Raw genomic sequence first — 23,371 nt, 5'->3', positions numbered from 1 at the left:
AAACTAAATTAAAATCGGTTCATTACTTTAGGAGCTGCGATGCCACAGACAGATACACAGATACACATGTCAAACTTATAACACCCCTCTTTTTGGTCGGGGGTTAAAAAAGCTTTTGAAGTGTGCCAACTTGCCTTTATCCTTGTCAGCATCTTTGGTCCGGCTCTGGTCAAAGAAGCCCGTAGTCAGCGCCTTCCTCTTTAGTAGGTACGCCCGTCTCTTTGGCTTGGTAGCTACTGCTGTGGTGTTGTCTGTACAATAGAAGAAACCTATTAAAATGCATCCATACTAATATTATAAATGCGAAAGTGTGTCTGTCTGTCTGTCTGCTACCTTTTCACGGCCCAACAGTTTAACCGATTCTAACGAAATTCGATACAGGGTTAGCTTATATCCCGGGGACGGAAATAGGCTACTTTTTATCCCGGAAAATCAAAGAGTTCCCTCGAGAATCCTAAAGACCCATCCGCTTAACCGATTTGTATGAAATTAGGTACCAAGGTAGCTTGCGTCCCTGTAACTGACATAGGCAACTTTTTATCCCGGAAAATCAAACAGTTCCCACGGGATCTTTAAAACCTGAATCCACGCGGACGAAGTCGCGGGCATCTCTTAGTCATCCATACTTTAAATAGTCAGTGGCGTGCATTGGGTTGGAAGTCAGAGTACTTAAGCAATCGTCGTCTATTTACTGGTGGTTCATTCATAATGAAGAATGACCATTGAGCTATTTCTTTTTGGGCAAGTAGTGCTTTTATGCCTCTACGAACTTTGCATCACTGTGATAGCCTAGTGGGCAAGACGTTGATCTCCTATTTAAAGGATTTCTGAGTTCAATCATACCTGCTAGCTTTTTAGAGTTATATGCGTTTTAACAGGGCTCTCTCCGTCACTTACTCCATACAATCGTAGTTCCCATTTCATTTGAATATTAAGAAACCAAAGTCCATGAAATTTTGCAGACATATTCTAGAAACTAATATCTGAGCCTGTGTAGTTTTAGATTTTTCTAAAATTATGAAGTTTTAAAATTACAGGGGCTCAAAGATTTGTATGTGAATTTTTAGGACCGCGTAACTTTGAAACCGAATATTTTAACAGAAATCTGGAAAACCACAGGCATAGATATTAGTTTCTAGAATATGTCTGCAAAATTTCATGGACTTTAGTTGCATAATATTCAAATTAAATTGAAACTACGTTTGTATGGAGCGAGTGACGGAGAGACCCCTCTACATATCACTCGCTAAGGTACAAGAAAACATCGTGAAGAAACCTGCATGCCTGAGAGTTCTGTATATTGTATGCAACAGTGTGCGAAGACTGCCAATCCGTACTTGACCAGCGTGATGGACTACATCCCAAATCCTTCTGATTATGAGACGAGACCCGATGATCAATAGATAGTGGTTGCAGTAGGCAATTGGTTGAGATGATATAATTTTATGAGAGTAAACAATAGATAACAGGTAGTCTTTGACATTGTCCAGGTTTTTAACTGTAATATCCAATCATAAGGATCCGTTTATCGGTTACTGTGCGATTGAAGGACAATGAGGACAACGCATGCTATCCAGCAGGTATTGTTCATTTCCCCGGAATAAAAAGTGGACTATGTCACTCTCCAAGTCGACCTACTTATATCGATGCCACAAATCACGTCATTCCGTAGCTTCGTTGCGACGTGATTAAAGGACAAATCAACAAACAAACACTTTTGCATTTAGGAGTAGGATGTCGAGCGTGCAGAGTATCTGTTTCAGGTGACAATCATAATATTATGCGCCACATCCCGTCGCCGGCCGTGGCGCCGCCGCGCCGTGGTGACAGAAAGCGATTCCAATCTAAATTCCTCGCGAAAATAAACATATTTTCAGTTAGGCAGGTATGAGATACGTAATGTTTTCAAAGGTGTCTGAAGTCTGCCGATCCGCACTTGGCATGGTGGAGTATTAGTCAAACCCTGCTCATTCTGAGAGGAGACCCGTGCTCAGTAGTGAGCCGGCGATGGGTTGATGATGATGAGGTACGACTGAGATTAGTTGAACTACCCTGGCGTAGTTACGGTGGAATTTCTTAAATCCTTTTCTTAGTCTACTTAAGACCTTTAGGTCTTCGTTATAGAGACAAGTGTAAATTAAAAATTTACAACACCCTCGACAATACAGTAACTAGAAAAAAGCTGATAACTTTTAAACGGCTGAACCAATTTTTTTGGACTATAGCTAAGAACACTCTCGATCAAGCCACCTTTCAAACAAAAAAAAACTAAATTAAAATCGGTTCATTCGTTTAGGCGTTACGATGCCACAGACAGATACACAGATACACAGACTCACAGACATTTTACCACAGCCACTACCACCAATACCACACTTAGTATAGTTAGTTACCTTTGAAAATTGAAAATACTAATTATTTGTTCAAGAACACAATTTAATTTTTAGATACCTACCCTATAGGTTTTCTTGACAGACACTACAGACGGACAGACGCGCACACGGACAGACAGACAGCAAAGTGATCCTATAAGGGTTCCGTTTTTCCTTTCGAGGTAGGGAACCCTAAAAAGGGGGTGTGGTAGCGCTTACTACAATTTGTGCCAGATACATGCGTGTATCCAAAAACTTTGAAAATCAATCGAAATAGAAAAGCATTAAACCGCTCCACGGTAAACACGCGGAGGTGTAAAACGATCGGTAACCCGAAGTGCTCGCAATTCGCAACTTGTTTTGATGGATTTTTGCGACGCTGTTTATTTTTTGGCAAGTTGGATTAAAAGGTCATTGTCTCTATGCATTTGTATTTGTGAAACAAAATATTATCACACTAATATTATAAAGGTGAAAGTTTGTTTGTGAAGACTGCGTACCGGTAAGCGCAGTGTGGGACTATCTCTAGCCCGCTAGGCCAATGACCTGAAGAAAGTGGCGGGGAGCGGGTGGATGAGGAAGGTGAAGAACAGTGTTTGGTGGTGGGTGTGCTCTTGGGCCCAGCAGTGGACGCATACAGGCTGATGGAATGGAATGGAATGAAATGGTCAGGCGGCATCAAACGAGTAGAGAACCGCTTCTTATTCAGGCACCTGAGTTCTAATTAAGAGAACCATAGAAAGGAACCAAGTCTCAGAACCAAAGATACTGTAGTGAGATTATATGCTTAGGTATATTTTTATACAATGTATTTTTAGCCCACAAGTAAATTTAAATGTTACAAAATACAAAACACCACATACCGCGCATATCGCTTTGAAGTGCGCAAATAACATTAATTAGATCCCGTGATACGAGTACCATTGCCTCGCTCCGGACGCGACTCCCACCTGATGAAATTTTAACACTTTTAATGTTATGCTATCAAATTTTTATACGCTTTAAAATATTCGGCGTTTAATTACGTTCCTCATTTCCGATTTAATTACAGTCAGAGCGTAGCTCTCTTCATCGCCCGCTGACTGAGTCGAAGCGTTATTATTATCAGACAATAAACCCCGACGTGATTGCAACCCGCTGGATATAGAAGTAATATCGCACATTACACTGTAGTCGATCCACACAGCATCAGATGGTATACATAGGCTGGGTGTAGCACAGCAGAGAAAAGCTTTTAAGAAACTCAGCAGTTGCTCTTTTCAAAAGACAGAATGTAACAATAAACTACACCTTTTGGTGGGCAACTGAAAGTTCAGCCGGTTGCTTCCGTTGATTGTATGTGTTTTTAACCCCCGACCCAAAAAGAGGGGTGTTATAAGTTTGACGTGTGTATCTGTGTATCTGTGTGTCTGTGTATCTGTGTATCTGTGTATCTGTGTATCTGTGTATCTGTGTTTCTGTGTATCTGTGTATCTGTGTATCTGTGTATCTGTGTATCTGTCTGTGGCATCGTAGCGCCTAAACGAATGAACCCTTTTTAATTTAGTTTTTTTTGTTTGAAAGGTGGCTTGATCGAGAGTGTTCTTAGCTACAATCTAAAAAAATTAGTTCAGCCGTTTAAGAGTTATCAGCTCTTTTCTAGTTTTCTTGTAGAAAAGAAGGTTAGATAACCGTTAGGTTCATAATATTATGTCAATAGACAAATGTCAAGCTGTCAAGATGGACGTTGCCTAAATACATAATTATTTATTGAAAATGATGTTTTGAAAACTCAGATACTTTGGATCGTCGGGGGTGTTATAAATTTTTAATTTACACTTGTCCTGTATGTATTCATTGTACAATACACGTGTAAATTAAAAAATTATAACACCCCCGACAAGTGAAGGTTACAGTAACTAGAAAAGAGCTGATAACTTTCAAACGGCTGAATCGATTTTCTTGGATTATAGCTAAGAACACTCTCGATCAAGCCACCTTTCAAACAAAAAAACTAAATTAAAATCGTTTCATTCGTATAGGCGCTACGATGCCACAGACAGATACACAGACACACAGATACACACGTCAAACTTATAACACCCCTCTTTTTGGGTCGGGGGTTAAAAAGTATATTCATACATTCATTCATTCATTCCACGCAACTTTGCCACTAAGGAATTCATCTGTTGTATAATAGCCTCGACTAAATAAGTGTTTTTTTTTCGTGGGGAAATCTTCATGGATACCACCGCACCCGGGGAGTCACGGACGACTAAGGCAGATCTATAGAGTGTACTTTGACTTTGGGTTAGGTTTTGAGTTAACAGGGCTCTCTCCGTCACTCGCTTCATACAATCGTAGTTCCAATTTCATTTGAATATTAAGCAACCAAAGTCCATGAAATTTTGCAGACATATTCTAGAAACTAATATCTGTGTCTGTGGTGTTTTAGATTTTTCTAAAAATATGTAGTTTTAAAATTACGGGGGCTCAAAGATTTGTATGTAAATTTTTAAGACCGCGTAACTTTGAAACCGAATATTTTAACAGAAATCTGGAAAACCACAGACATAGATATTAGTTTCTCGAATATGTCTGCAAAATTTCATGGACTTTGGTTGCTTACTATTCAAATGAAATTGGAACTACGTTTGTATGGAACGAGTGACGGAGAGACCCCTCTGTTAAAATTGGATGAATTTATGTCGGCGATATGACGTTGTCTCGTTTTAACAGAGTATTAAGTCTGAGCAAAGTCAAAGTACGTTCTATTGATCTCTGCCTAAAACCGCCTCAGTGCTCCACGCATCACCTATGGAACTAAGTACCTAGCCTATTTTTTTTTTCTTTAATCTGGCTTTACTCTGATTAGCCAATGTCAAGTTTGTGATATTTTCAAGTTATTGAATTTATACAAGTATGGACTCCGTCTGCGCCGGCGCCCGCCGACATACGCGCGGCGCCCCTTTAGAGCGCTTCCCAGTCAGTTCCACCACCCAAAAACACCAACTAACACAAAAACCAGCCACTCTTAACAAAAAAAACACTCCAAACAAGCACAGCACGCGCGCCAGCAAACGCCATCGCAGACGAAGTCCAACCTAGCCTAGATACAATCATTATTCTTGTTGTACCGACTTGACAGCTACATCAAGATATCTCGTGCAGTGATCGCGCTGGCAGCGGCGCGGCCGTGGGCGACGCAAACTAATCAGTCTCTACAAGTGTAAATTATTTTATAACATTCCCGACAAGTGAAGGTTACTAGAAAAGAGTTGATTACTTTCAAACGGCTGAACCGATTTTCTTGGATAATAGCTAAGAACGCTCTCGATCAACCCACCTTTCAAACAAAAAAAACTAAATTAAAATCGATTCATTAGTTTAGGAGCTACGATGCCACAGACAGATACACAGATACATAGATACACACATACACACGTCAAACTTATAACACCCCTCTTTTTGGGTCGGGGGTTAGTAAAAATACCTACCGGTATCTACCTAATCATAACTTATAAATATATTTAAAGAAACTTTAAGACTCATGAGACTTTTAACCCATAATGTTTTATCCTTATGTCGACGGCACTGGTATATGGAAAAACTCGAGTTTATGATTAGATACATCTAAATTATTGTAAACTGTGTAAATATCATATTATTTATAAATAAATAAAAGTTAAATAATAAGTTCGTAGAGGCCTCTACGAACACGTAGAACCATAGAACAGGCAGAACAAAGTCGCATGAGATTTCGAGATTTTGTCTTGTCGCTGGTAGAATCGATAGATAGAGACTTACACATGATTCCATTACCTGCCAGTCTCCCATCCAAGTTTCGCTTCTCTTACTGGTTAGCCCTTACATAGCGTGAATAGATCAATAAGTGTAACAATTAGTGTAAATTAAAAATTTATAACACCCCGACAAGTGAAGGTTACAGTAACTAGAAAAGAGCTGATAACTTTCAAACGGCTGAACCGATTTTCTTGGATTATAGCTAAGAACACTCTCGATCAAGCAACCTTTCAATAAAAAAAACATCGGTTCATTAGTTTAGGAGCTACGATGCCACAGACAGATACACAGATACACATGTCAAACTTATAACACCCCTCTTTTGGGGTCGGGGGTTAAAAATAAAGAAGGAAGAGTAAGCTTAGTACGCTTAGCTCTTAAGAATTCAGCCTAAACGGGAACTCGGGGAGAAATATGAATAAAATAAGATGCCGTTTCAAAAAAATAACAATAAAAAGAATTCAGCCTAAACGGGAACTCGGGGACAAATATGAATAAAATAAGATGCCGTTTCAAAAAAATAACAATAAACTGAAGTTTCACCAAGTGTGTCGTTTGTCACGCGAGATAATGGTGCGATGGAATGCGCTATATTTAGGCCGTACGGATTTGCGCGAATTCCGATACACTTTCACGTTGCAACGTAAGCTGATCTCTCAGAGATTATGAATAACATCCATATCCAACACAACATTGGTACTTAACGCAATATAGGTCAAATAGTTCAAAAAATCGGCCACGTGCGAGTCATACTCGCGTACCGAGGGTTCCGTATTCGGGTATTTTTTCCGACATTTTGCACTATAAATTAAAAACAAATAAAAATCTATTTTAGAATGTATATTAAGTAAAGCCCATTGACAGACACGACAGGCGGACAGACAGAAAGACAGACATACAACAAAGTGATCCTAAAAGGATAATTTGAAGTACAGACCCTAAAAATCAAAGAATTTCCACGGGATTTTTTAAAAACCGAAACGAAAGGCATCGTCTAGTCTAGCTAAGGAAATAAATAAACTATACATAGGTAAACACCCGAATTATATAAAAACCTGATTCCCAACAGATTTGCTTATACCCACGCCGAAGACGCCATATTGTTAACCATGATTGACACGTGTTATACTTAGTGCCAACACATTAAACCTCCCAATCACAAGATATGATCACGTACGATTTCAAGCACTGACCTTTACTAATACAAGTAGGTACGCTGGATCTGCGATTGCCGATCTGTTTTTGAAAAAACTTGATTTTTCCCATTTTGGTGCTGATAGCAGCAGTGAGTATCATGTGAGCGTACTCGGAACTAAATGTTAGTAATGAGACATCTGTCGACATAGTGTTAACACGATGACTATTTGACACGTAGGATGAGATCTATAGAGCGCACTTTGACTTTGCTCAGACTTAAGACACTGTTAAAACGAGACAGCGCTATACCGCTGGCATAAATCTGTCTCGTTTTAACTGAAAAAACTGAAACTTAGTCTAAGCAAAGTCAAAGTGCGCTCTATAGAACTCAACCGTAGTGTCAATTTTGATTCCCGGTACTCTCAGTGGCATACACCTAATTGTCATTTTATATGGCACACCTCGTCCAGCGTACTTTGCCCATTTCAGTGATCACATCACAAATGATTTATTATTCGATGATGCGAGAGCGAGACTTCAGACGAGATAGCATTCCAACACTGATAATGTTTGTTCGAAGTCTGGCTCTATGTAAACACAAATAGAGGTAATTTTTAGTGTTCCGTATAAAAATTTCTCTAGCGAATAAAAAAAATTTCAAAAAAAAAACTGACTTCTAAAACCACAAACACCAAAAAGTATTTCAAATTCGGTCCAGGCGTCTTTGAGTAATCGGGGAACATACATTAAAAAACCGGCCAAGTGCGAGTCGGACTCGCCCATGAAGGGTTCCATAGCAGCAAGTAACATCATATTATAAAAGTTCTTGTAGTTTGTTGTAACTTTGATCGGTGTTTTAATAATAGTGTTTTTTTTTAAATCAAGTTTTATTTAAAAAAAACTACTTTTTTAGATTGATCATTCTCTTATTTTATAAATTAGGGGGGGGGGGGGGGGGAATTTTTGTCTCTCGCGCTAAGAAACCCCAATATCATTTTTGAGGACCTATCCATAGATAGGTAGGGTACCCACACGTATGGGTTTGATGAGAAAAAAAAATTGAGTTTCAGTTCTAAGTATGGGGAACCCCCAAAATTTATTGTTTTTTTTTCTATTTTTGTGTGAAAAATCTTAATGCGGTTCACAGAATACATCTACCTACTAGTTTCAACAGAAACTTGGTGAGTAGATGTAGATGTAGTTCTTATAGTTTCGGAAAAAAGTGGCTGTGACATACGGACGGACAGACAGACAGACATGACGATCCATAAGGGTTCCGTGTTTTGCCATTTGGCTACGGAACCCTAAAAAACAAGATTCCGATTTATTAAGAACCTTCTCCTTTTTTAAAATCGGTTAAAAAGAGGAACCCTTACCACCACTTCCACTTCATTGGCTGTCTATCTGTCGTGTCTATCAAGATCCGTCAAAACCTATAGTAGGTACGGGAAGAACCCGATGACCTAGAAACATGAAAGGCAGGTGGCAATGTCTTTATAGCACAATCAAAGGGTAAAATTTCAAACCGGTTTATGGTTACATTACAAAAAATTATAAAGTATAATTCCTTGTGCGATGGTACGGAACCCCTCACAGTCTGACTCTTACTTGACCGGGTTTTTTTTAATCCCCGCAGACTTAGCGGTAACTCGAAATATAACAGACGATTTAGTTCAATATGTTTGATCTCACGTGAACGGTGTTTTTTTTCTTGGAATTATTGGATAGAAGTGTTCAAGATCAGTCTTCTAACTGTTATTACAATATACTTTAGTGATAGATGGGTGTTACTATACGAAATTTAAAAAAAATACAATCAGCGTTGAATTTTGTTTCTTACATTTGTATAATTTTTTAGCTTGGTCCGTGCCACATCAATCTCCATCCAAGAAATGTAATTATTTTCGAAATTTCTACTAAAATCATTACACAACAAGTGTGAATTAAAAATGTATAACACCCCCGACAAGTGAAGGTTACAGTAACTAGAAAAGAGCTGATAACTTTCAAACGGCTGAACCGATTTTCTTGGATTATAGCTAAGAACACTCTCGATCAAGCCACCTTTCAAACAAAAAAAAAAACTAAATTAAAATCGGTTCATTCGTTAGGAGCTACGATGCCACAGACAGATACACAGATACACACGTCAAACTTATAACACCCCTCTTTTTGGGTCGGGGGTTAAAAAGAAAACAAAACGGCTACCTACTTGACCTATTATAATATCTTATAGCAGAACTTATATTACTACTAGTATCTAAATGATTTAGATTTTAGATAATCAAAAAATCCCATGAGAAAACTTAAATTTTCCGGGATAAAAAATATCACTCTCAAGGTAAGTTATAGTTTCCCTGACAAAAATAACTTCGATCCGTTGCTCTATTGCGGCACGATTGAAGGACAAACTAACAAATACATTTTAACAGGGCTTTCTCCGTCACTTACTCCATACAATCGTAGTTCCAATTAGATTTGAATATTAAGCAACCAAGGTCCATGTAATATTTTACAGACATATTCTAGGAACTAATACCTGTGCCTGTGGTGTTTTAGATTTTTCTAATATGTAGTTTCAAAATTACAGGAGTTCAAAGATTTGTATGTGAATTTTTAAGACCTTGTAACTTTGAAACCGAATATTTTAACAGAAATCTGGAAAACCACAGGCATAGATATTAGTTTCTAGAATATTTCATGGACTTTGGTTGCTTAATATTCAAATGAAATTGGAACTACGTTTGTATGGAGCGAGTGACGGAGAGACCTCTCTCATCCAGTCACTTCCCACCAGCCTCTTTATATCATCGGTCCACCGTGCTGGAGGACGCCTTACTAATACGTGGTCTCCACTCAAGGCTCAGAACTCGAGGACTACACACTTTCGCATTTATAATAAGATGGATGTTAAATATAGTATAAAAGAGCAGTTAAAATTGCTAACCACCTACATCAGTGTTCGGAATCGGAAATATTCTCTTGAGAAACTCATCTGAACCCAGATCATGTGATTGGGTTCAGAAGACAGTTTTGATCGGCCGTTGCCAACTTTTAAATTATAATATACAGGACGTGTAGATTAATATTGGGTTGTGTTTTGTTGAAATATGGCGATAGGTTCAAGATGTCGGAAGAAATCAAGTCGACTGGGAGCTTTCATCGAAAGTGCTGTATAATAAGTATAATAAAGTAATGTATGATGCAATTGTGACAATAGTATCTACATTGGACCCGTACGAAGCCGGGGCCGGTCGCTAGTCAGTTAAGTATAAACATGTGAGATCGCAGTCTAGGACTATCCCATCATCAATTAAGAAAAAATAAAAACTGGCCAAGTGCGAGTCGGTCTCTCGCACCGAGGGTTCCGTACTCGGGTATTTTTTCCGTCATTTTACACGATAAATCAAAAACTATTATGCATAAAAATAAATAAAAATCTGTTTTAGAATCTAAAGGTAAAGCCATTTCATATGATACCCCACTTGGTATAATCTTACTATGAAACACATTTTAATTTTTTTCTAATGATGTAACCACTAATTTACGGTTTTCGGATTTATTCCTTTATTTGTGCTATAAGACCTACCTATCTTCCAAATTTCGTGATTCTAGGTCAACAGGAAGTATCCTATAGGTTTCTTGACAGACAGACAGACAGACGACAAAGTGATCCTACAAGGGTTCCGTTTTTCCTTTTGAGGTACGGAACTCTAAAAATAATAAACAAAAAAAAAATACATAAATAGGGCAGGTATTCCATGCCCATTACTATAGCCCCCTGTATACTGCCATAATGCCACGCGCGCCGGCCGGTGTCGGGTGACGTCACGCCGCGTCACGCTTGCGTAACGGACGACTACGTATTTATTTAAAGGCGGTCATTTGCAAATAGCACATGTCTTGCATGTGTCAATGTATTAATAGAAACACTCGAGTAGGTCACCTGTGTACATTTTTTTTTCTATTCTCTTTGACGGAACAAATAAATATTTCTCGACGTGGCTATTTTTAGAACACTCTGTAGCTACTGGCTGAAACTGATTTACGAGTACCATAAGGTTGTTGACTGTTGATCAAACATTCACTATGGAACTCGTAGTCAAGAAAGAAGTTCTTAAGGGGACCATTCAGACGACTTGTGTCATATTTCAAACTTTATGCACTGCATTAAGGTCCCTTGCAAGAAGGCCCCTATCTTGGCCATGAATTCCAGTGTTAAAAATAGAAATAAGGCCCGGTATCCGATATTTTCAAAACATAACGTGCGTGTCCTGTCCATATTAAAGTCATGCTCCACGTTTTAACTTAAGGAGTTACGTACACTAAGCATATAAGTAAGTATATATATAATGTTAAATATGTATATTGTTAGTGTTCCTTAATAAATAAATAAAAAAATACAAGCAAACGGTTATGACTGAGATTGATTAATCTGTAGAGCGCACTTTGACTTTGCTTAGACTTAAGTTTCAGTTAAAACGAGACAGATTTATGCCAGCGGTATAACGCTGTCTCGTTTTAAAGAGTGTCTTACGTCTGAGCAAAGTCAAAGTGCGTTCTATAGATGTCAGTCTAAGTCTAAAACTCAAGTTTTTCCGAATACCTACAGAAGAAGGGCAAGTTAGTTGAACCATCAAGCAACGTAGGATCTCATCTATTATTTTATGGTACGATCTTTCTAAATAACAAAAGTTTACCGAAAGTAAAAAGTTATATAATGTCAAATACGAATTCAAACTGAATTTTTCATAAATAAACGAAATAAAACCCCCAATTCCACGATGACAAACTATAAACCTTGTCGGAATGCGTGCATCTATTTGTGAATGAGTAACAGCCTATCACGATAACCTGATGATTTGTAATAATATTAAAATCAGCTAAATCTTTCTAATGATATTAAATAAGACAATTTTTTAGGGTTCCGTATATTCATAGAAAAAAGGAACCCTTATAGGATTACTTTGTTGTCTGGCTGTCGGTCTGTCTGCTTGTCTGTCGTGCCTGTCATGAATCGTCAAGGAAATCAAAACCTAGAGGCTATTGACCCCGTCCCATTGACCCATAATCATGTTTGGCAGAGTATAGCACAAGTACCTTACACGAAAAATCCGAAAATTGTGAATTTGCGGTCACATCAAAAAAACCCTGTCAAGTGCGAGTCAGACTCGCTCACCGAGGGTTCCGTACTCGGGTATTTTTTCCGACATTTTGCACGATAAATCAAAAACTATTATGCTTAAAAATAAATAAAAATACTTAGTATAGTTATCTTACTTTGACGTTTTACAACAACACAAATTTTAATTTTTTTTTAATGTGCTAACCACAAATTCACGGGATTCGGATTTATTCCCTTACTTATGCTATAAGACCTACCTACCTGCCTTTCATGATCCTAGGTCAACGGGAAGTACCCTATAGGTTTTCTTGAAAGACACGACGGACGGACGGACGGACGGACAGACGGACGGACAGACAGAAAGACAGACAGATAACAAAGTGATCCTATAAGGGTTCCGATTTTCCTTTTAACGTACGGAACCCTAAAAACAAAGTGTTTTTGTCTTGTACGATGGTACGGAACCTGCTTTCGTGTGCGAGTCTAACTCCCACTTGACCGGTTTTTTCTTTAAATTCAGACTGGCGTGGGCCCAACCTGTGAAACTGCTGATTAATTTATATGAACTCGTTGGGATTATGGAGAAATCAGAACATTTAATTCAGATTTTAGAATGTACTGTGCGATTGAAGGACAATGAGGACAACGCATGCTATCCAGCAGGTATTGTTCATTTCCCCGGAATAAAAAGTGGACTATGTCACTCTCCAAGTCGACCTACTTATATCGATGCCACAAATCACGTCATTCCGTAGCTTCGTTGCGACGTGATTAAAGGACAAATCAACAAACAAACACTTTTGCATTTAGGAGTAGGATGTCGAGCGTGCAGAGTATCTGTTTCAGGTGACAATCATAATATTATGCGCCACATCCCGTCGCCGGCCGTGGCGCCGCCGCGCCGTGGTGACAGAAAGCGATTCCAATCTAAATTCCTCGCGAAAATAAACATATTTTCAGTTAGGCAGGTATGAGATACGTAATGTTTTCAAAGGTGTCTGAAGTCTGCCGATCCGCACTTGGCATGGTGGAGTATTAGTCAAACCCTGCTCATTCTGAGAGGAGACCCGTGCTCAGTAGTGAGCCGGCGATGGGTTGATGATGATGAGGTACGACTGAGATTAGTTGAACTACCCTGGCGTAGTTACGGTGGAATTTCTTAAATCCTTTTCTTAGTCTACTTAAGACCTTTAGGTCTTCGTTATAGAGACAAGTGTAAATTAAAAATTTACAACACCCTCGACAATACAGTAACTAGAAAAAAGCTGATAACTTTTAAACGGCTGAACCAATTTTTTTGGACTATAGCTAAGAACACTCTCGATCAAGCCACCTTTCAAACAAAAAAAAACTAAATTAAAATCGGTTCATTCGTTTAGGCGTTACGATGCCACAGACAGATACACAGATACACAGACTCACAGACATTTTACCACAGCCACTACCACCAATACCACACTTAGTATAGTTAGTTACCTTTGAAAATTGAAAATACTAATTATTTGTTCAAGAACACAATTTAATTTTTAGATACCTACCCTATAGGTTTTCTTGACAGACACTACAGACGGACAGACGCGCACACGGACAGACAGACAGCAAAGTGATCCTATAAGGGTTCCGTTTTTCCTTTCGAGGTAGGGAACCCTAAAAAGGGGGTGTGGTAGCGCTTACTACAATTTGTGCCAGATACATGCGTGTATCCAAAAACTTTGAAAATCAATCGAAATAGAAAAGCATTAAACCGCTCCACGGTAAACACGCGGAGGTGTAAAACGATCGGTAACCCGAAGTGCTCGCAATTCGCAACTTGTTTTGATGGATTTTTGCGACGCTGTTTATTTTTTGGCAAGTTGGATTAAAAGGTCATTGTCTCTATGCATTTGTATTTGTGAAACAAAATATTATCACACTAATATTATAAAGGTGAAAGTTTGTTTGTGAAGACTGCGTACCGGTAAGCGCAGTGTGGGACTATCTCTAGCCCGCTAGGCCAATGACCTGAAGAAAGTGGCGGGGAGCGGGTGGATGAGGAAGGTGAAGAACAGTGTTTGGTGGTGGGTGTGCTCTTGGGCCCAGCAGTGGACGCATACAGGCTGACGGAATGGAATGGAATGAAATGGTCAGGCGGCATCAAACGAGTAGAGAACCGCTTCTTATTCAGGCACCTGAGTTCTAATTAAGAGAACCATAGAAAGGAACCAAGTCTCAGAACCAAAGATACTGTAGTGAGATTATATGCTTAGGTATATTTTTATACAATGTATTTTTAGCCCACAAGTAAATTTAAATGTTACAAAATACAAAACACCACATACCGCGCATATCGCTTTGAAGTGCGCAAATAACATTAATTAGATCCCGTGATACGAGTACCATTGCCTCGCTCCGGACGCGACTCCCACCTGATGAAATTTTAACACTTTTAATGTTATGCTATCAAATTTTTATACGCTTTAAAATATTCGGCGTTTAATTACGTTCCTCATTTCCGATTTAATTACAGTCAGAGCGTAGCTCTCTTCATCGCCCGCTGACTGAGTCGAAGCGTTATTATTATCAGACAATAAACCCCGACGTGATTGCAACCCGCTGGATATAGAAGTAATATCGCACATTACACTGTAGTCGATCCACACAGCATCAGATGGTATACATAGGCTGGGTGTAGCACAGCAGAGAAAAGCTTTTAAGAAACTCAGCAGTTGCTCTTTTCAAAAGACAGAATGTAACAATAAACTACACCTTTTGGTGGGCAACTGAAAGTTCAGCCGGTTGCTTCCGTTGATTGTATGTGTTTTTAACCCCCGACCCAAAAAGAGGGGTGTTATAAGTTTGACGTGTGTATCTGTGTATCTGTGTGTCTGTGTATCTGTGTATCTGTGTATCTGTGTATCTGTGTATCTGTGTTTCTGTGTATCTGTGTATCTGTGTATCTGTGTATCTGTGTATCTGTCTGTGGCATCGTAGCGCCTAAACGAATGAACCCTTTTTAATTTAGTTTTTTTTGTTTGAAAGGTGGCTTGATCGAGAGTGTTCTTAGCTACAATCTAAAAAAATTAGTTCAGCCGTTTAAGAGTTATCAGCTCTTTTCTAGTTTTCTTGTAGAAAAGAAGGTTAGATAACCGTTAGGTTCATAATATTATGTCAATAGACAAATGTCAAGCTGTCAAGATGGACGTTGCCTAAATACATAATTATTTATTGAAAATGATGTTTTGAAAACTCAGATACTTTGGATCGTCGGGGGTGTTATAAATTTTTAATTTACACTTGTCCTGTATGTATTCATTGTACAATACACGTGTAAATTAAAAAATTATAACACCCCCGACAAGTGAAGGTTACAGTAACTAGAAAAGAGCTGATAACTTTCAAACGGCTGAATCGATTTTCTTGGATTATAGCTAAGAACACTCTCGATCAAGCCACCTTTCAAACAAAAAAACTAAATTAAAATCGTTTCATTCGTATAGGCGCTACGATGCCACAGACAGATACACAGACACACAGATACACACGTCAAACTTATAACACCCCTCTTTTTGGGTCGGGGGTTAAAAAGTATATTCATACATTCATTCATTCATTCCACGCAACTTTGCCACTAAGGAATTCATCTGTTGTATAATAGCCTCGACTAAATAAGTGTTTTTTTTTCGTGGGGAAATCTTCATGGATACCACCGCACCCGGGGAGTCACGGACGACTAAGGCAGATCTATAGAGTGTACTTTGACTTTGGGTTAGGTTTTGAGTTAACAGGGCTCTCTCCGTCACTCGCTTCATACAATCGTAGTTCCAATTTCATTTGAATATTAAGCAACCAAAGTCCATGAAATTTTGCAGACATATTCTAGAAACTAATATCTGTGTCTGTGGTGTTTTAGATTTTTCTAAAAATATGTAGTTTTAAAATTACGGGGGCTCAAAGATTTGTATGTAAATTTTTAAGACCGCGTAACTTTGAAACCGAATATTTTAACAGAAATCTGGAAAACCACAGACATAGATATTAGTTTCTCGAATATGTCTGCAAAATTTCATGGACTTTGGTTGCTTACTATTCAAATGAAATTGGAACTACGTTTGTATGGAACGAGTGACGGAGAGACCCCTCTGTTAAAATTGGATGAATTTATGTCGGCGATATGACGTTGTCTCGTTTTAACAGAGTATTAAGTCTGAGCAAAGTCAAAGTACGTTCTATTGATCTCTGCCTAAAACCGCCTCAGTGCTCCACGCATCACCTATGGAACTAAGTACCTAGCCTATTTTTTTTTTCTTTAATCTGGCTTTACTCTGATTAGCCAATGTCAAGTTTGTGATATTTTCAAGTTATTGAATTTATACAAGTATGGACTCCGTCTGCGCCGGCGCCCGCCGACATACGCGCGGCGCCCCTTTAGAGCGCTTCCCAGTCAGTTCCACCACCCAAAAACACCAACTAACACAAAAACCAGCCACTCTTAACAAAAAAAACACTCCAAACAAGCACAGCACGCGCGCCAGCAAACGCCATCGCAGACGAAGTCCAACCTAGCCTAGATACAATCATTATTCTTGTTGTACCGACTTGACAGCTACATCAAGATATCTCGTGCAGTGATCGCGCTGGCAGCGGCGCGGCCGTGGGCGACGCAAACTAATCAGTCTCTACAAGTGTAAATTATTTTATAACATTCCCGACAAGTGAAGGTTACTAGAAAAGAGTTGATTACTTTCAAACGGCTGAACCGATTTTCTTGGATAATAGCTAAGAACGCTCTCGATCAACCCACCTTTCAAACAAAAAAAACTAAATTAAAATCGATTCATTAGTTTAGGAGCTACGATGCCACAGACAGATACACAGATACATAGATACACACATACACACGTCAAACTTATAACACCCCTCTTTTTGGGTCGGGGGTTAGTAAAAATACCTACCGGTATCTACCTAATCATAACTTATAAATATATTTAAAGAAACTTTAAGACTCATGAGACTTTTAACCCATAATGTTTTATCCTTATGTCGACGGCACTGGTATATGGAAAAACTCGAGTTTATGATTAGATACATCTAAATTATTGTAAACTGTGTAAATATCATATTATTTATAAATAAATAAAAGTTAAATAATAAGTTCGTAGAGGCCTCTACGAACACGTAGAACCATAGAACAGGCAGAACAAAGTCGCATGAGATTTCGAGATTTTGTCTTGTCGCTGGTAGAATCGATAGATAGAGACTTACACATGATTCCATTACCTGCCAGTCTCCCATCCAAGTTTCGCTTCTCTTACTGGTTAGCCCTTACATAGCGTGAATAGATCAATAAGTGTAACAATTAGTGTAAATTAAAAATTTATAACACCCCGACAAGTGAAGGTTACAGTAACTAGAAAAGAGCTGATAACTTTCAAACGGCTGAACCGATTTTCTTGGATTATAGCTAAGAACACTCTCGATCAAGCAACCTTTCAATAAAAAAAACATCGGTTCATTAGTTTAGGAGCTACGATGCCACAGACAGATACACAGATACACATGTCAAACTTATAACACCCCTCTTTTGGGGTCGGGGGTTAAAAATAAAGAAGGAAGAGTAAGCTTAGTACGCTTAGCTCTTAAGAATTCAGCCTAAACGGGAACTCGGGGAGAAATATGAATAAAATAAGATGCCGTTTCAAAAAAATAACAATAAAAAGAATTCAGCCTAAACGGGAACTCGGGGACAAATATGAATAAAATAAGATGCCGTTTCAAAAAAATAACAATAAACTGAAGTTTCACCAAGTGTGTCGTTTGTCACGCGAGATAATGGTGCGATGGAATGCGCTATATTTAGGCCGTACGGATTTGCGCGAATTCCGATACACTTTCACGTTGCAACGTAAGCTGATCTCTCAGAGATTATGAATAACATCCATATCCAACACAACATTGGTACTTAACGCAATATAGGTCAAATAGTTCAAAAAATCGGCCACGTGCGAGTCATACTCGCGTACCGAGGGTTCCGTATTCGGGTATTTTTTCCGACATTTTGCACTATAAATTAAAAACAAATAAAAATCTATTTTAGAATGTATATTAAGTAAAGCCCATTGACAGACACGACAGGCGGACAGACAGAAAGACAGACATACAACAAAGTGATCCTAAAAGGATAATTTGAAGTACAGACCCTAAAAATCAAAGAATTTCCACGGGATTTTTTAAAAACCGAAACGAAAGGCATCGTCTAGTCTAGCTAAGGAAATAAATAAACTATACATAGGTAAACACCCGAATTATATAAAAACCTGATTCCCAACAGATTTGCTTATACCCACGCCGAAGACGCCATATTGTTAACCATGATTGACACGTGTTATACTTAGTGCCAACACATTAAACCTCCCAATCACAAGATATGATCACGTACGATTTCAAGCACTGACCTTTACTAATACAAGTAGGTACGCTGGATCTGCGATTGCCGATCTGTTTTTGAAAAAACTTGATTTTTCCCATTTTGGTGCTGATAGCAGCAGTGAGTATCATGTGAGCGTACTCGGAACTAAATGTTAGTAATGAGACATCTGTCGACATAGTGTTAACACGATGACTATTTGACACGTAGGATGAGATCTATAGAGCGCACTTTGACTTTGCTCAGACTTAAGACACTGTTAAAACGAGACAGCGCTATACCGCTGGCATAAATCTGTCTCGTTTTAACTGAAAAAACTGAAACTTAGTCTAAGCAAAGTCAAAGTGCGCTCTATAGAACTCAACCGTAGTGTCAATTTTGATTCCCGGTACTCTCAGTGGCATACACCTAATTGTCATTTTATATGGCACACCTCGTCCAGCGTACTTTGCCCATTTCAGTGATCACATCACAAATGATTTATTATTCGATGATGCGAGAGCGAGACTTCAGACGAGATAGCATTCCAACACTGATAATGTTTGTTCGAAGTCTGGCTCTATGTAAACACAAATAGAGGTAATTTTTAGTGTTCCGTATAAAAATTTCTCTAGCGAATAAAAAAAATTTCAAAAAAAAAACTGACTTCTAAAACCACAAACACCAAAAAGTATTTCAAATTCGGTCCAGGCGTCTTTGAGTAATCGGGGAACATACATTAAAAAACCGGCCAAGTGCGAGTCGGACTCGCCCATGAAGGGTTCCATAGCAGCAAGTAACATCATATTATAAAAGTTCTTGTAGTTTGTTGTAACTTTGATCGGTGTTTTAATAATAGTGTTTTTTTTTAAATCAAGTTTTATTTAAAAAAAACTACTTTTTTAGATTGATCATTCTCTTATTTTATAAATTACGGGGGGGGGGGGGGGGGGGGGGGGAATTTTTGTCTCTCGCGCTAAGAAACCCCAATATCATTTTTGAGGACCTATCCATAGATAGGTAGGGTACCCACACGTATGGGTTTGATGAGAAAAAAAAATTGAGTTTCAGTTCTAAGTATGGGGAACCCCCAAAATTTATTGTTTTTTTTTCTATTTTTGTGTGAAAAATCTTAATGCGGTTCACAGAATACATCTACCTACTAGTTTCAACAGAAACTTGGTGAGTAGATGTAGATGTAGTTCTTATAGTTTCGGAAAAAAGTGGCTGTGACATACGGACGGACAGACAGACAGACATGACGATCCATAAGGGTTCCGTGTTTTGCCATTTGGCTACGGAACCCTAAAAAACAAGATTCCGATTTATTAAGAACCTTCTCCTTTTTTAAAATCGGTTAAAAAGAGGAACCCTTACCACCACTTCCACTTCATTGGCTGTCTATCTGTCGTGTCTATCAAGATCCGTCAAAACCTATAGTAGGTACGGGAAGAACCCGATGACCTAGAAACATGAAAGGCAGGTGGCAATGTCTTTATAGCACAATCAAAGGGTAAAATTTCAAACCGGTTTATGGTTACATTACAAAAAATTATAAAGTATAATTCCTTGTGCGATGGTACGGAACCCCTCACAGTCTGACTCTTACTTGACCGGGTTTTTTTTAATCCCCGCAGACTTAGCGGTAACTCGAAATATAACAGACGATTTAGTTCAATATGTTTGATCTCACGTGAACGGTGTTTTTTTTCTTGGAATTATTGGATAGAAGTGTTCAAGATCAGTCTTCTAACTGTTATTACAATATACTTTAGTGATAGATGGGTGTTACTATACGAAATTTAAAAAAAATACAATCAGCGTTGAATTTTGTTTCTTACATTTGTATAATTTTTTAGCTTGGTCCGTGCCACATCAATCTCCATCCAAGAAATGTAATTATTTTCGAAATTTCTACTAAAATCATTACACAACAAGTGTGAATTAAAAATGTATAACACCCCCGACAAGTGAAGGTTACAGTAACTAGAAAAGAGCTGATAACTTTCAAACGGCTGAACCGATTTTCTTGGATTATAGCTAAGAACACTCTCGATCAAGCCACCTTTCAAACAAAAAAAAAAACTAAATTAAAATCGGTTCATTCGTTAGGAGCTACGATGCCACAGACAGATACACAGATACACACGTCAAACTTATAACACCCCTCTTTTTGGGTCGGGGGTTAAAAAGAAAACAAAACGGCTACCTACTTGACCTATTATAATATCTTATAGCAGAACTTATATTACTACTAGTATCTAAATGATTTAGATTTTAGATAATCAAAAAATCCCATGAGAAAACTTAAATTTTCCGGGATAAAAAATATCACTCTCAAGGTAAGTTATAGTTTCCCTGACAAAAATAACTTCGATCCGTTGCTCTATTGCGGCACGATTGAAGGACAAACTAACAAATACATTTTAACAGGGCTTTCTCCGTCACTTACTCCATACAATCGTAGTTCCAATTAGATTTGAATATTAAGCAACCAAGGTCCATGTAATATTTTACAGACATATTCTAGGAACTAATACCTGTGCCTGTGGTGTTTTAGATTTTTCTAATATGTAGTTTCAAAATTACAGGAGTTCAAAGATTTGTATGTGAATTTTTAAGACCTTGTAACTTTGAAACCGAATATTTTAACAGAAATCTGGAAAACCACAGGCATAGATATTAGTTTCTAGAATATTTCATGGACTTTGGTTGCTTAATATTCAAATGAAATTGGAACTACGTTTGTATGGAGCGAGTGACGGAGAGACCTCTCTCATCCAGTCACTTCCCACCAGCCTCTTTATATCATCGGTCCACCGTGCTGGAGGACGCCTTACTAATACGTGGTCTCCACTCAAGGCTCAGAACTCGAGGACTACACACTTTCGCATTTATAATAAGATGGATGTTAAATATAGTATAAAAGAGCAGTTAAAATTGCTAACCACCTACATCAGTGTTCGGAATCGGAAATATTCTCTTGAGAAACTCATCTGAACCCAGATCATGTGATTGGGTTCAGAAGACAGTTTTGATCGGCCGTTGCCAACTTTTAAATTATAATATACAGGACGTGTAGATTAATATTGGGTTGTGTTTTGTTGAAATATGGCGATAGGTTCAAGATGTCGGAAGAAATCAAGTCGACTGGGAGCTTTCATCGAAAGTGCTGTATAATAAGTATAATAAAGTAATGTATGATGCAATTGTGACAATAGTATCTACATTGGACCCGTACGAAGCCGGGGCCGGTCGCTAGTCAGTTAAGTATAAACATGTGAGATCGCAGTCTAGGACTATCCCATCATCAATTAAGAAAAAATAAAAACTGGCCAAGTGCGAGTCGGTCTCTCGCACCGAGGGTTCCGTACTCGGGTATTTTTTCCGTCATTTTACACGATAAATCAAAAACTATTATGCATAAAAATAAATAAAAATCTGTTTTAGAATCTAAAGGTAAAGCCATTTCATATGATACCCCACTTGGTATAATCTTACTATGAAACACATTTTAATTTTTTTCTAATGATGTAACCACTAATTTACGGTTTTCGGATTTATTCCTTTATTTGTGCTATAAGACCTACCTATCTTCCAAATTTCGTGATTCTAGGTCAACAGGAAGTATCCTATAGGTTTCTTGACAGACAGACAGACAGACGACAAAGTGATCCTACAAGGGTTCCGTTTTTCCTTTTGAGGTACGGAACTCTAAAAATAATAAACAAAAAAAAAATACATAAATAGGGCAGGTATTCCATGCCCATTACTATAGCCCCCTGTATACTGCCATAATGCCACGCGCGCCGGCCGGTGTCGGGTGACGTCACGCCGCGTCACGCTTGCGTAACGGACGACTACGTATTTATTTAAAGGCGGTCATTTGCAAATAGCACATGTCTTGCATGTGTCAATGTATTAATAGAAACACTCGAGTAGGTCACCTGTGTACATTTTTTTTTCTATTCTCTTTGACGGAACAAATAAATATTTCTCGACGTGGCTATTTTTAGAACACTCTGTAGCTACTGGCTGAAACTGATTTACGAGTACCATAAGGTTGTTGACTGTTGATCAAACATTCACTATGGAACTCGTAGTCAAGAAAGAAGTTCTTAAGGGGACCATTCAGACGACTTGTGTCATATTTCAAACTTTATGCACTGCATTAAGGTCCCTTGCAAGAAGGGCCCTATCTTGGCCATGAATTCCAGTGTCAAAAATAAAAGTAAGGCCCGGTATCCGATATTTTCAAAACATAACGTGCGTGTCCTGTCCATATTAAAGTCATGCTCCACGTTTTAACTTAAGGAGTTACGTACACTAAATATATAAGCGAACGGTTATGACTGAGATTGATTAATCTGTAGAGCGCACTTTGACTTTGCTTAGACTTAAGTTTCAGTTAAAACGAGACATATTTATGCCAGCGGTATAACGCTGTCTCGTTTTAAAGAATGTCTTAAGTCTGAGCAAAGTCAAAGTGCGTTCTATATGTGTCAGCCTAAGTCTAACACTCAAGTTTTTCCGAATACCTACAGAAGCAGCGTAAGATCTCATCTATTATTT

The 23,371-nt window shown here is 38.4% G+C and overlaps 1 protein-coding gene across 4 annotated transcripts in view; it reads right to left on the bottom strand.

Moving 5' to 3' along the window:
- Positions 1–23,371, bottom strand: part of LOC123876295 — a 57,037-nt gene that overhangs the window by 26,638 nt on the left and 7,028 nt on the right. For all 4 annotated transcript variants that reach the window (XM_045922504.1, XM_045922505.1, XM_045922507.1 and 1 more), the window contains exon 3: positions 135–251. In XM_045922504.1, the coding sequence (XP_045778460.1) occupies positions 135–251 (117 nt within the window). The remainder of the gene's footprint in view (positions 1–134; positions 252–23,371) is intronic.

The sequence above is a fragment of the Maniola jurtina genome, chromosome 21, assembly GCF_905333055.1.
Source record: "Maniola jurtina chromosome 21, ilManJurt1.1, whole genome shotgun sequence".
Classification (NCBI taxonomy): Eukaryota; Metazoa; Arthropoda; class Insecta; order Lepidoptera; family Nymphalidae; genus Maniola; species Maniola jurtina.
Note: the sequence above shows the minus strand (reverse complement) of the source record. Positions and strands in the feature narration are given on the sequence as shown.